Source organism: Urocitellus parryii, chromosome 8 (genome assembly GCF_045843805.1).
Source record: "Urocitellus parryii isolate mUroPar1 chromosome 8, mUroPar1.hap1, whole genome shotgun sequence".
Taxonomy (NCBI): Eukaryota; Metazoa; Chordata; class Mammalia; order Rodentia; family Sciuridae; genus Urocitellus; species Urocitellus parryii.
The window spans coordinates 78,996,510-79,009,006 of record NC_135538.1 but is presented as its reverse complement, the minus strand read 5'-3'; the positions used below and the strand labels follow the sequence as shown (position 1 = coordinate 79,009,006).

General features: G+C 30.7%; 1 protein-coding gene across 1 annotated transcript in view; it reads right to left on the bottom strand.

The window, feature by feature from the left end:
- The window catches only part of Phip (PHIP subunit of CUL4-Ring ligase complex), a 125,077-nt gene that overhangs the window by 45,544 nt on the left and 67,036 nt on the right, over positions 1 to 12,497 (bottom strand). The window contains exons 16-19 of the mRNA XM_026410453.2: positions 7,358 to 7,486; positions 5,760 to 5,985; positions 1,912 to 2,049; positions 1,063 to 1,246 (exon numbers count right to left, since the gene is read on the bottom strand). Of these exons, the coding sequence (XP_026266238.1) occupies positions 1,063 to 1,246; positions 1,912 to 2,049; positions 5,760 to 5,985; positions 7,358 to 7,486 (677 nt within the window). The remainder of the gene's footprint in view (positions 1 to 1,062; positions 1,247 to 1,911; positions 2,050 to 5,759; positions 5,986 to 7,357; positions 7,487 to 12,497) is intronic.

Here is a 12,497-nt window from a genome sequence, read left to right as displayed (position 1 = left end):
AAAAAATATGATGACCATCGGCTACTTATTTTTCAGGTTTAGTATTAAGAAGCATAGTCTCCCGCAAATAAAAGTCATATCCTTCAAAACCGTACCAGAAATAAAAAGTAACATTCTGATTTCCTATGTGTCTTATTCGCCTCTATTATTTTTCAGTTCGTTCAGAATTTGTACTGAATAGTTGATGTTATTTATTAGACCCCCTTTCAACATTAGAATTAAAAACTGGGAAAGGAGCCAACTAAAAAAGGTTGAGTTAGTTAACTTTTTATTAAGGACATCTGTATCATAAGTTACTGCTCACATTTATATCTTAGGTAGATATTTAATCCTCAATCCCCAAACAAATTCTAAGTATTGTCCAATCAAAAAGCTTAACCTGTATGATTAAATCTAAAAATGTTAACTATATAATTACTATTATATTTTGATTTTAAGAACTAGAAAGTCTTAAAATCCAATTCTCAAAGAATATTACACTTTTTATTATAGTATACAAGTCAGTATTAACTTAGATTCATAAAGACCTCATTCATGAATATTTTAGTTCCCCATAATACACAGTATGAGAAGAGGATTATGTCAAATCAATTTTTAATCCATAAATGCATATTTTAAATTTTAAAAAATTTAATATACAAGATAGTTATATATTTTCCAGGAAATGGTTTTTCTTTATGCCTCTGAATAATATTATATAATAGTGAAATTCATTAAAAATCCCAAATAATATCAAGTATATAAAATGTGTTTAAGATATAAATAAGACAAACTGAGATTCATATATCAATCTCAAGCTACTCAATAAAATCTCCTGTTTGGTAAGTTCAAATTAATGGGTTTTTCCTTCCATTCATCTTGGCACATTCCATCTCATACCATTTACATGACTTACTCCTGAAATGAACATATTTAAAAATTTTTCTACAGTCAGAAATAGCTTAAAATACTAGCTTTTCAGATAAATTTAAAAAAATCATAAGGCTGAAAAGATATTTTAAAGACTATAATTCAAAATGAAAGCAAGCAACTATGGTATATACAAATTAACAATTCCCTTACCTGGCTACACCAGCTGACAGCTCAGGTACTACCACCCTTCGACTCCATGCTACAAGATCCCGCTCTGTGGCTATCTCACTCCTTGGTGCATTGCTATGCATTTGCCGTACACCTTCAATTTGTCCACTACGTCTTAGTCCTACATTTGGTGGTGAATGAACCTCTGAGGTAGAACTTACAGATCCTAAGTTTAAAAAAAAAAAAAAAAAATTAGTATGTCCATTAGTTTGTAACCGGAGAAAAAAAGTCAAAATTGTTCTATTGTTCATAGGAAACACAATATTATAGCCACTAATTAAATTATTAAATCAGGAGCTAAATCACAGACAAAAGGTTAATAAAAACAAAATATAGTTATGGTTATTCAGTTGTTAATTCAATGAATCTTAAGTATGAACTGTTAAGACCCAAGCACTATAAGTAAAAATCATTACTTCATAAGAAGCAAAATCAAACTGAAGGACATTTATGGTTCAGTAATTTGTTTTGGCTTTTTCAAGCTTTATAAAAAGCAACAATAAGGGTGATGAGCTATTGAAAATGTGGCTGGGAATATAGCTCAGTAATAAGGCACTTGCCCAGCATGTGTAAGACTAAGTGTTCAATCCAAAGCATTGCCCCTCCCCCCAAAATACCACTCATTTCTAATGTTTTATTACAGAAAACTTGAAAAAATACACACAGTAAAAAAAATCAGTATCCATAATTTAAAGCTTCATATTATGAACATTTTCAGGACATTAAACTCTGTACAAAAACATGATCATTTGACAGCCCAATATTTCATTTTATGGATGTAACATATTTCAGAATTTAAAATATTTCATTTAAAATAGAACTTTTGCTTACCTCTACTTAAGCGACTGGTGTTACCAATACCTGCTTCACCAGAACGTCTGAGGTCTTGTTCTTGTTGTAGTCTTTGAATCATGCTGTCCAGGGGACTGATTTCCTGGTTTGCTTGCTGACTTAAAACTTGGTTTAATCCTGTAAAATAAGTACAAAGATATTAAGAATATTTCAGAAACTCTTCAAACCATTTTATTCATCAACCTTGGAATCTATAATTAAATGTAAATTTTGTTTGGTTAAAAGACCTAAAATTAACAACTATAAATGCTAAGAGTAAAGCAAAGAAAGAAAGAAAAAAGAGAGACAGTGAGAGAAAGAGTGTGTGAGAGATGCGTGCACACATACATACCCCCATATTAGTCCATTAAAGGTAATGATTAGAGTGAGTATAACTGCTTTTACTATGTATTTCCCAAGATCCAGGCACTCATAATTGTTAATTTAATCAAGTATGTATTATTAATTCTACGTTAAAGATAACAAACAAAAACTAAAATAATTATTAAAACTCATACATCAAGGAAGTGGCAAAAGTAAAATTTCTATTTAGAGCACAGTTTCTTAAAAAAAAAAAAAAAAGATCTCATTACCTATGTTCTCAAAAGAACTTTATGCTTCATTTATGCAACAAATTTTTGACTGTCTACTCTGTGCTAGTAACTATGGTAAGTACTGGGGATACAGTGGTGAATAAGAGATGTCAAGATCCCCACCTTGCAGGAGCTAAAGTAAGTAATATATCTACAGATAAATGCACATTGTGAAAGATGTTAAAATAAAGAGGGTGATAAGATTCTTAAGAAAGGGTGGGTATGGGGAGAGATGGGTAATATCTGTGTCGAGTTGGAACTTACAGAAGTTGTTTTTAAGAAGTTAATGCTTTAACTGAGACTTGAATTAGCCATGTGCAAAGCTAGAAAAAGTTCACTCCTGATAGTACGCAACAAGTCCAAAGGCTCTAAGACCCAAAAGAATTCTGTGTATTTTGATTCATCCTACTTTTCTAGCATCAACTTTTACCCATAATAATCACAGAGGACCACCTGACACTTGTATCTTCCTAACAGAAAATACTACTTTACCACAGAATTTCCACTGTTAAGGATAAACATAACAAAATCTAACTCCTCCTTCAAGCATCAACTAAAAAGCAACCTTCATATTTACTCCATAAAATCTTTCCAAAATACCTCTTGACAGAATTAGCTGCAAACCTCTTTCAATTTCATACCAATCTATACATATCTTAGTAATCAGCCCAGTATGTAACATAAAGGAAAGCTTGGGCAATAGTTAGTTCCTTAAAAACGTGTACTGTCTAAGAATCTTAATATTTCTAAAGATAATACAATGCCATATATATATATATATATATATATAAATTTTGATGACACTGAATAAAATATAAGAATATAAGACATATGAAAATGCCATGGGAGTAAAGAAAGGAACAGTTCATATTCGATGTGCAGGCATATAAACTAATTGCAGCAGAATTTTAGATTGGGCTTAAATTGGGAAGACAGAGAATATTTTAAATGTAGTGGGGTAAGAAAGAAAAGGAAAGAAAAATTACATGTACTAAGTATATGATATTTCATTTTCTAAAATTTTTTTTGTTAGTTATACATGGACACAATATCTTTGTTCACTTATTTTTATGTGGTGCTAAGGATAGAACTGAGTGCCTCACATGTGCAAGGCAAGCACTCTGCCACTGAGCCATAACCCCAGACCTGCTATTTCATTTTACAGGAGAAAACTATAATTCAATAAAATAAAATTATCCACATCACAAGGTTAGAAAATTGTAAAAGCTCAGAGGCAAAGCTGAAATATCCATATGTGCTTTCCTGATTTGCTGTTGGGAAAACAAGTCATGTTTGAATATTGATGAGTAATTGGGCATAGATCAAATTTACAACTGAGGAAACATAAAAAGTGTGCTATCCAGTGTCAATGCAACAAAATTGCATTCAAATTAATTTATTATAATAGCCAAGATTAACTTTTATCTATATTTCAATTAAAAATTATTGATATAGATTTGCAAATATAAATATAGTTCATAATGATGCTACAGAATTTCTGAATAAAAATTTTCTTTTGTTCTATTTTTATACTTAAGAAATCCAAAAAATGATAGTAAAGATTTTTTTTACTCTGAATTTTGTAAATCAGAACATTGAAAAATTTTGTGACTCAGTATGAAGCCATAATTATTGCTAAAGATTCTTCTGTGATCCACTATTAAAAACTAGTTTCTCTTTCATTTTTGAGCTCATATCTGCTTTATACACTAAGAATAGCTTGGTGTGAAAGAAAGAACAATGAACCAAGAAGCAGAGGTAAGGTTATTACTCTGTGATTCCATGACACAATACTGTTAAACTTTATTTTGTCAACTTTAAGGATCAAAATACTATACTTAGAAGGATTAAATATTATATATGAAAGTTTTTATATATACTATTAAATGGAGAAAAAGAAAGCAATGATAATTAAAGTGCACTGATATTTTAATAATAAATGAGTCCTTTCTTTATTTCCCTGTGTCTGAAATCCCAGCTCACATACCTATTTTGAGACCTGAGCAAAATTTGACTCTTGCCCACTGCAGTACCACAAACTGAAGGCATTCTTCTGATTTCAGTCCAATGACCAATATTTTTCTAATACTGAGACTTCTGTAATCTGAAGATCTGCTTAGACAAATACTAGTTGTTCTCAATTCTTTTGAGTTTATGCAGTATCCATATGCTGAGACACATGAGTTGTTTCACATACTTAGGATATCATGTCTACACTCCTCTGTACAACTGGTAGCAAAGGCAATACTTTTAATGTGTTTCCTTACCCTCCATTCTAAGTGGGCATGCATGTGTCATTCCAAGAGCAGCCCTTTCTATCCATTATGTCCATCTTCAATACAATTTCATAACCAATCCTTTACCAAAAAATAAGCTGGGTTTGCTACATTGCAATGGGAGTGATTTTACTGTGCTTACAAAATGTAAATTCATTATTTACTCATCACAAAATCCACCTGGAGATTTTGTCCATTATGTTAGTCTAAAACAAAATCATTTCACAAAATTGTTCTAGTTTAAAATAGAACAATGCATAATGATATGACTGGCTCAAACTTTATATATCTTCTCCATTATTTTCACTTAATAAATCAGTGCTATACTTGTCAAATAAGGAGGAGTCTGTAGACCTTATCTCCATTATTTTAACTCCCATTCAATTGGACTTTTACACTCTATTACTTCACTGAAATAGCTCAACACTCTTCAACCCTATGTTACTTCTCCTAATTGTTTAAAAGTTGTCCACTTCTTAAAATACTCATCATTGTGAATAGGCAACCTAGTTATAGCTTCTCTCACATACTTTTATTCCCTTCAATAATATCAATCACAATTTTTCACTATGCCTTTGTTTATAATTATGCTTACTCAACTATCTAACCCATTCTATCACACCACTGATCATATTTGTTTAATTTCCTACTGCATATCCAAGGCTTAGCAGGTCAGAAACAGAGGAGATTCTCAACAAGTGCTGCTTAATGAATAAAATAATTGAATTGATTCATCACACAGCAAATATAGAGACAAGTCTATTAGTCTTCAGAAGACATAAGCACATATAAACCAAAATTATTGCCATAAATCTCCATTTTAGTTATCTAATAATTCTTATGTATTATTCAAAAAACTTATAAAACACCACTTTTACTTTTCATTTCCTGAAAACAAAGTTTTACTCAATGAGAAACTTTTAAATATTTCAGTGGAAAAAAAAACAAAATTTGGCTGTCTCTGAAAATAAGCACTTACCTGAGGAAGTGACCCCCATCTGCGGGATGAGCTGCTCCTCTCTACAGTTTTCACGACCAGGAACTAATCTTTGATATCTTGATGGATGAGGGTTACCATCAACATCAACCAAAAATGGTGGAGGCATGAGATGGGGTGCCTGCTGAGTCTGTTCATCTAATACAAAATTGTTGGCATCACGGATAAGAGGCCGATAATCACTATGAAAGAACATCTGATCTGCTATCTGTAAAAAAGGTTCAAAAAAGACTGGAAAAATTAAAATTTAGTATTATAAAGATTTACAAGATTTCTAATGAGAAACATTTTAATACAAATTATGGCAATAAGCAACAATTTAAAGGCATTTTCTGGATCTGGAGATGTAGCTCAGATATGGAGTGCCTGCTAAGCACCCACATGTGAGGCCTTGGCCCAATTAAAAAAATTTCTTTTCTTGAATTAATTGTAGGCAAACTTTGTATTTTTCACATTAAATTTTAGGATCAGAAAAGCAGTTGCTTTCTCTGGAACAGGTAGAGATTGTATATATCAAAGAGCATAGGGGTAGGAAAGAAGGTGGAATTCGATGGTAAGCATTACCCTAAGTACACATAAAAAGACACGAAGGATATGACTCTACTTTGTGTACAACCAGAGTTATGAAAAATTGTGCTCTATATGTGTAATATTAATTGTAATGCATTCGGTTGTCATATATAACAAATTAAATTTTTTTTAAAAAAGAGCTACCTTTAAAAGTAAGTTATTCAATTTTAAACGTAATAGTAAACTCAAATCTAGGCATAAACCATACAATTCACAGAGCTACCGTATCTTAATTCCTTAGGCATATAATAAGCATGGTTTATTTACTTATTTAGGGTGCTAGGAATTGAATGCAGGGCCCCATGAAAGCTAAGTGCATACTCTACCACTGAGCTACACCCTCAGCCCCATGGTTTCTATAATATTAATATAAAAACTAACATAACAAGATATTCCAAGAGTGAGCATTTTCCCTAAAATTTTTGTGGTGATATAAAATTAATATGCACTCAGCCCTGATACATCTGATATCAAAATTTTATTGGTTAATTTGTAATGTCAAATTAAAATTTTGCTGTTCTTTAACCTTTTATACAACTCCACAACAAATAATTAATTAATTCTTTTGCCCACTAACTTTAAAGACAAGATCTTTGGTAAAAATAAAACAAGAAACATTAGTTACTCTAAGTGGGTCATAAATTTTTAGAGAATCACAAGAAAGTTAAAATTCATATCCTAGGTAAAATGTATATTATTTACATAAATAAAACATTTTACATAATTTCTTTCATCTCCAGTTAAGATATGCCAAGTTAAGAACTCATATATAGTTTGTTCTTAAAGACTCAAATCTAGTTTGCTCTAACAGACTCATTACCTAATTACAGAACAGTAATATTTTAAGAACTATCTTCATCTTCCTTTTCTAAAACACAAATTACCAGACTAGTTAAAATATGGTTACTGACTAAAAAATGTTGATTTCACCCACTTCAAAACAATACAACTCCTAATCACCCATGGATGAAAAATAAGTAAGGAAATGATGTATATTTATTATACTCTACCTTGTCATATTTGCTACTGGACCCAAAGCCAAAAATTAAAAGATGTCCGTGAGAGTCTGTGCATGCAAAATGCTGACCATCAGGAGAGCATTTGCAGTCAAATACTGCACCATGTCCTTGGCCTTCAATCTGAAATATATTTAACCAACAATCAGAAAATTCCCACTAAAAAATTAGAATTTTATGATAAAAGATGTATAAGTATATATCCTAATGAAGTGAAGATTAAGTATAACAAGCACAAGCACAGTACAATAAAATTGGTGAATATTCATGAAAAGTGCCAGATTAACACCCCTGAAAAACAAAGAACCCTATTTATCCACAGACCATACACAATTCAGGAAATAAAAGAACGCCAATCTCCCCCACCCATCGAAGTCTGCTTCACGTTTTTAATCCAGACTTAAAATGTAATAAGCCATACATTTCATCTATTTCCATCCATTCATGCCCTTTCTGCAAAGGCTGACAAAATGTAGTAACTGTAGCGATTTTCTGATAACTCTTGGAATTAGGAGACAGAGATCACTGCTTACAAAATTCATTTTTTTGGTAATAAATTCCCTGGTGGTCTGACTCATTTTTCAAATGGTGAATTTCAAAGGTTAAAGAAAAGGTTTTTTTTACCTGATAACTGTTTTCTGTTTTCCAGTTCCATTAATCCAGAACGAATGGATTTCTCCCTGCAACCTGTCAATCAAACAGAGGTGGCCAATCACCACTCTGAATTTTTTGCTCTCAGTGCTTCTTCAGACTATGTTCCAGTTGAAAACTTCTTTAGCAGTGTTCTGAAAGAGGTAAAAATTCTACCCTATCTAAAGCACATCTAGGGACTGAATTTCAGAAACAACTGAAATAGGGAGTTGACTCCCTAACTACAGATGATTTTCGACAAATGCCATTTGGATTTCTGGATTAGCAGAATCGGAACACATACACATTATCAGGTAAGAAATACCTCCTTTCTGTTCCGGTATCCACTGATCTAGAACAAATTGAGTATTATTAGTAATATCCCACGAAATACTTGGAAAGAGTAACTTTTTTTGCTTTAGTTAAAAATCTGGCATAAGAATGGATGCACAGTTCATCAAATACACAAGTGAGTTAAAATTCAGAAGAAGAACAATTGTTTCTCAAGGAAAGTTTGTACTTTGGTCAAAAGATGAAATATCACTATGAAAAGAAGGGCTCTGCCTAAGAAGTTAATACTGCAAACAGGAATTGCCTCAAAAGACAACTAACTTTTCTTTTCACTTACTGAAAAAGAAGAAATGTATACAATAGTTCTTATTAATGTTGTTTTGGATGGTGACAATGGAAAAGAATGAATAACTTTCCTTAAAATATAAACATATACAAGAAAGCTAATAAACTTGTCTAATGTATAATGCACATAAAAACTTACCATAACAAAAATAAAATGAACCATAAGTGAATAGATTTATTTATTGGATATGAAGAAAATTAGAGAATGAAAAGATAACAGAGGAAGGTAACTGATTATAAGTCTACTTTAAAACAATTCATAAACAAGAAGGAAAAGAACAATTTCTCCTGATTAATCTAAGGGCATTAGTAGCCAAATAGCATTTGCCAAAAAAGACAGACTGTAAGTAGAAATATCAGGATTCAAATTTTCACTTTTCAATGTTTTTCTAGACAAGATTTTCTTTTAAAGTTACATGGACTGTTTTAAATAACTACATGAACAAAGTTTATGTCTAAATAGAATTTTACATCAAAAACTCAAAATTATAGAAACTTCCTTAGCTGTATGTTGTTAAGTGATTTTAGTCCACTCAAAATTTCACAAAAACAAGAGACAAAACAAAAAAACAACTACTTTATAAATCCACTCTACTAAATGCTTCCAAAATGACAATACTATTACAAGTCTAGGTTTACAAGTATACCATAGTAGAAAGAAAAAGATTTGAAAGTAGTCTAAGTCAGCAATGCCAAAGGAAATCTAATAGATTTTCATAAGCATGATATGCTTCCTGTGATATTTAAGCTGTTTTGCTATATATTTTTCTTTTTAGAGGGAGTAGGTGGGCCTAATCAACTCTTTATCCATGCTATCAATATTGTCACATGTATAGTTAGCAGTTCTCTACAAGAATACTTTGGGAGAGATGGAATTTATAAAAGTCTAAAAACGCAAAGAAAAAATAGTAATCATCTTTAAGATCATTGAGCATCCTATATATCACATTCCATTTTGAACATGGCAGGCTAGAACTATTTTTTTTTAGTGCCAGGCATCTGTTTACCTCTACAGTGACTTTTATGTAAGAAAAAAGGTAAACTACATTATTTGGATTAATGACTATTCATTAAAGAAGGCATTATAAGAAAATACTCTATTCATGAACAAATTAGAAAAGGTACCTAAAAACATTAATTAAAAAACCAAGTTTATCTTCAGTAAAGGCTCCTTGCATAATGAACGCCCCTACTTATAGACGGCAGATTAGACTTTCCAAACACTTGATGATGCAAAGGAGACAAATATTTTATTTTCCCTATATAACTAAAAATCTACCCTTTTGATGTGTACTATGATTTAAAAGTCACATAAGAAAGTCAAACATTTGTCTCTGAAAAAAAATTTGATCTTTTAAAACCACAATCAAGTATTTATGAGTAAGAATTCTCAAAGGAAAAATTTAATCATAAAAGCACTATTTGAATATATATGCATAAATAGAAAACAATGAGGCAAACCTTCACAAAAGAAAAATACCTTCTCTATTCATATGAAAGGAATATGGATCTATCATAAAAGTAAATGTACTGTCTAACAAAATAATGTGTCAACATAAAATTTAATATTATATATAGCTTATACTAGTACTTCCTGCATTGCTATAGCAAAATAATTCCAACAGAAAATAATGACAAATTTCCAAATGAGTTTTAAATAAATTACTGTTGTAATAAAATGAAGAATACTCATTATACATTACCCAGGGCCTATAAAAATAAAGACCACATAATGTAAGAAACTCATATACATTAAATAATATCAAGAAATAGCTGAAATAAGCCATGATAGTATTTGCCAAGAACTGCAAAAATTGAAAAGAGGAATTAAAAGAAAGAAATAAAAAAAATATGCTTGGTAATTTTATTTATATATATATATATATTTTTTTTTTTTAAAGCAGAAGATGAGAGGACCACATATTAAAATAATTATTTCCCTACTAGAAAATTATTAGACTGAAGAATTATAGAAATATTAACAAGAAATGAGTAGTATAACCTTTGTTAGAAAGTTTGGAGATTTATTCATACTGAACTTTAAAAAAAAAAATCAATGAAAAAATTTCTGAGATGAAAGTTTTGCTGATGACAAAATTACTGTACTTAAGAAAGAATGTACAACTTCTAATATAATTTATGTGAAGCATAAAGATCAATGATTAATAGAGACAGAGGAATGAGGTTTAAGACCAAAGAGATCTGTTCCCCAATAGTGGGCAAAAACATCTCATATGTCCATGGAATGATGGAGAATATTTAAGTGATCATTATAGATTCCTTTCTAATGCACTACTATTTGATATTAAGGAAGACTTAGTGGAAGAACTGAACAAATGTGGAAATGAAGTACACATGTCAATTCATGCTAAAGTGACAGGGTCTTAATTATTTAAATCATTAGAAATACACAGATAAACAGATCTGAGCATTAAGAAGTATGTACTTCTTGAGGGCCTCAACACAAAACAGGAAAATTTTAAAATGTGGGCTTAGGCAGAATTACACCGTTAAGGAATTATTTTAATTCTATGACCATGATCACTGTTCTTGTTTTGTGCATTTAAAAATATATATAACATTAATTAGAGGAAAACATCTTATCTAGAAAACATTTCAAAATTTAAAATTGTACACCTTTTAATATACTCTAATATTAAATTTTATGATAGATTCATATACCAAGAGTCAAATAGCTAAGTAGTGGAATTTATACTAAGAATTGTCCTTAGAAGTTCTTCTTTATGTGTAGAGAATTTTAAGAGTTAAATAAACTTAGTATTGAAAATTCTTTATGATAATGTTATTACATAACTAAGGACAGCTATTTAAAACTAATGGTATCAAGATAAAGTAATTTTTAAAATGCTATATGCCTGGTTTGATTTTTAAAAAAAGATAAGTAGATTAGCTCTAGATTGTTGTCAAAAGAAAAATATTATAAAAACAATTCATCTTCAAATTTAATCCCATTTAGTTTATCTATAATCTGATACTGAAGATAAGATAGCAATATTATATTCACCAAGTCTCCTTGAAATATACTCTCCTTTCATGTCTCTAGCACAATATAACAAGATGTCTTCCCAACCTATTCCTTCTGGTTGTTTATCTCTTATCTACTAAGTAAGTATATTTTTCAGTTTAGTTCTAAACCTTCTAAGCTATCCCAATTTCATAAAGAAGGAAAAACCATTTGACATGAGAACACTTCAACATTTCTTTCTCTTTACTCCTAGCCCCTCTAATTTGTCTCCAACTGCTGGCTGGCCATTTTCATATAGGCAGCTCAATATAATAAACATATACTAGAAATGAACTAATAAAATAATCAATTCTTGTTGGGCATACTGGCATGCACCTGTAATTCCAGTGACTCAGGAGGCTTAGGAAAGAAGATAAGTTCAAAGCCTGCCTCAGCAACTTAGGAAGACCCTGTCTCAAAATAAAAAATAAAAAGGCTGGATATGTAGCTCAGTGGCAAAGTGTCCTTTAGTTCAATCCCCCATTAACCACACACCCCCAAATGAATTCTTCTTCAATGTTTAATATTTCTATTAAAAATACATTTGTTATCAAGGTCCTCCAAGTACACAATTTTGAATACATTTATTAAATCTTTTCTCCTTGTTACCGTTCAGAAACTCTCATTACCTAACTTTGTGATCAGTTTTGTACCAGACCCAAAATACCAAAACTTACAGTTTTTCCCCCTTCAAAAATTTCCCACTACTTGCCCATATAATTTTTCATCCTTTACTGATGAAAGTAGTTCTCCCCACATCCACATTGAATTTCATATCTGAGATGCTATGACTAGCAACCCAACTATTATTCTCTTAGTTTCTGTAATATCCTATAACTTACT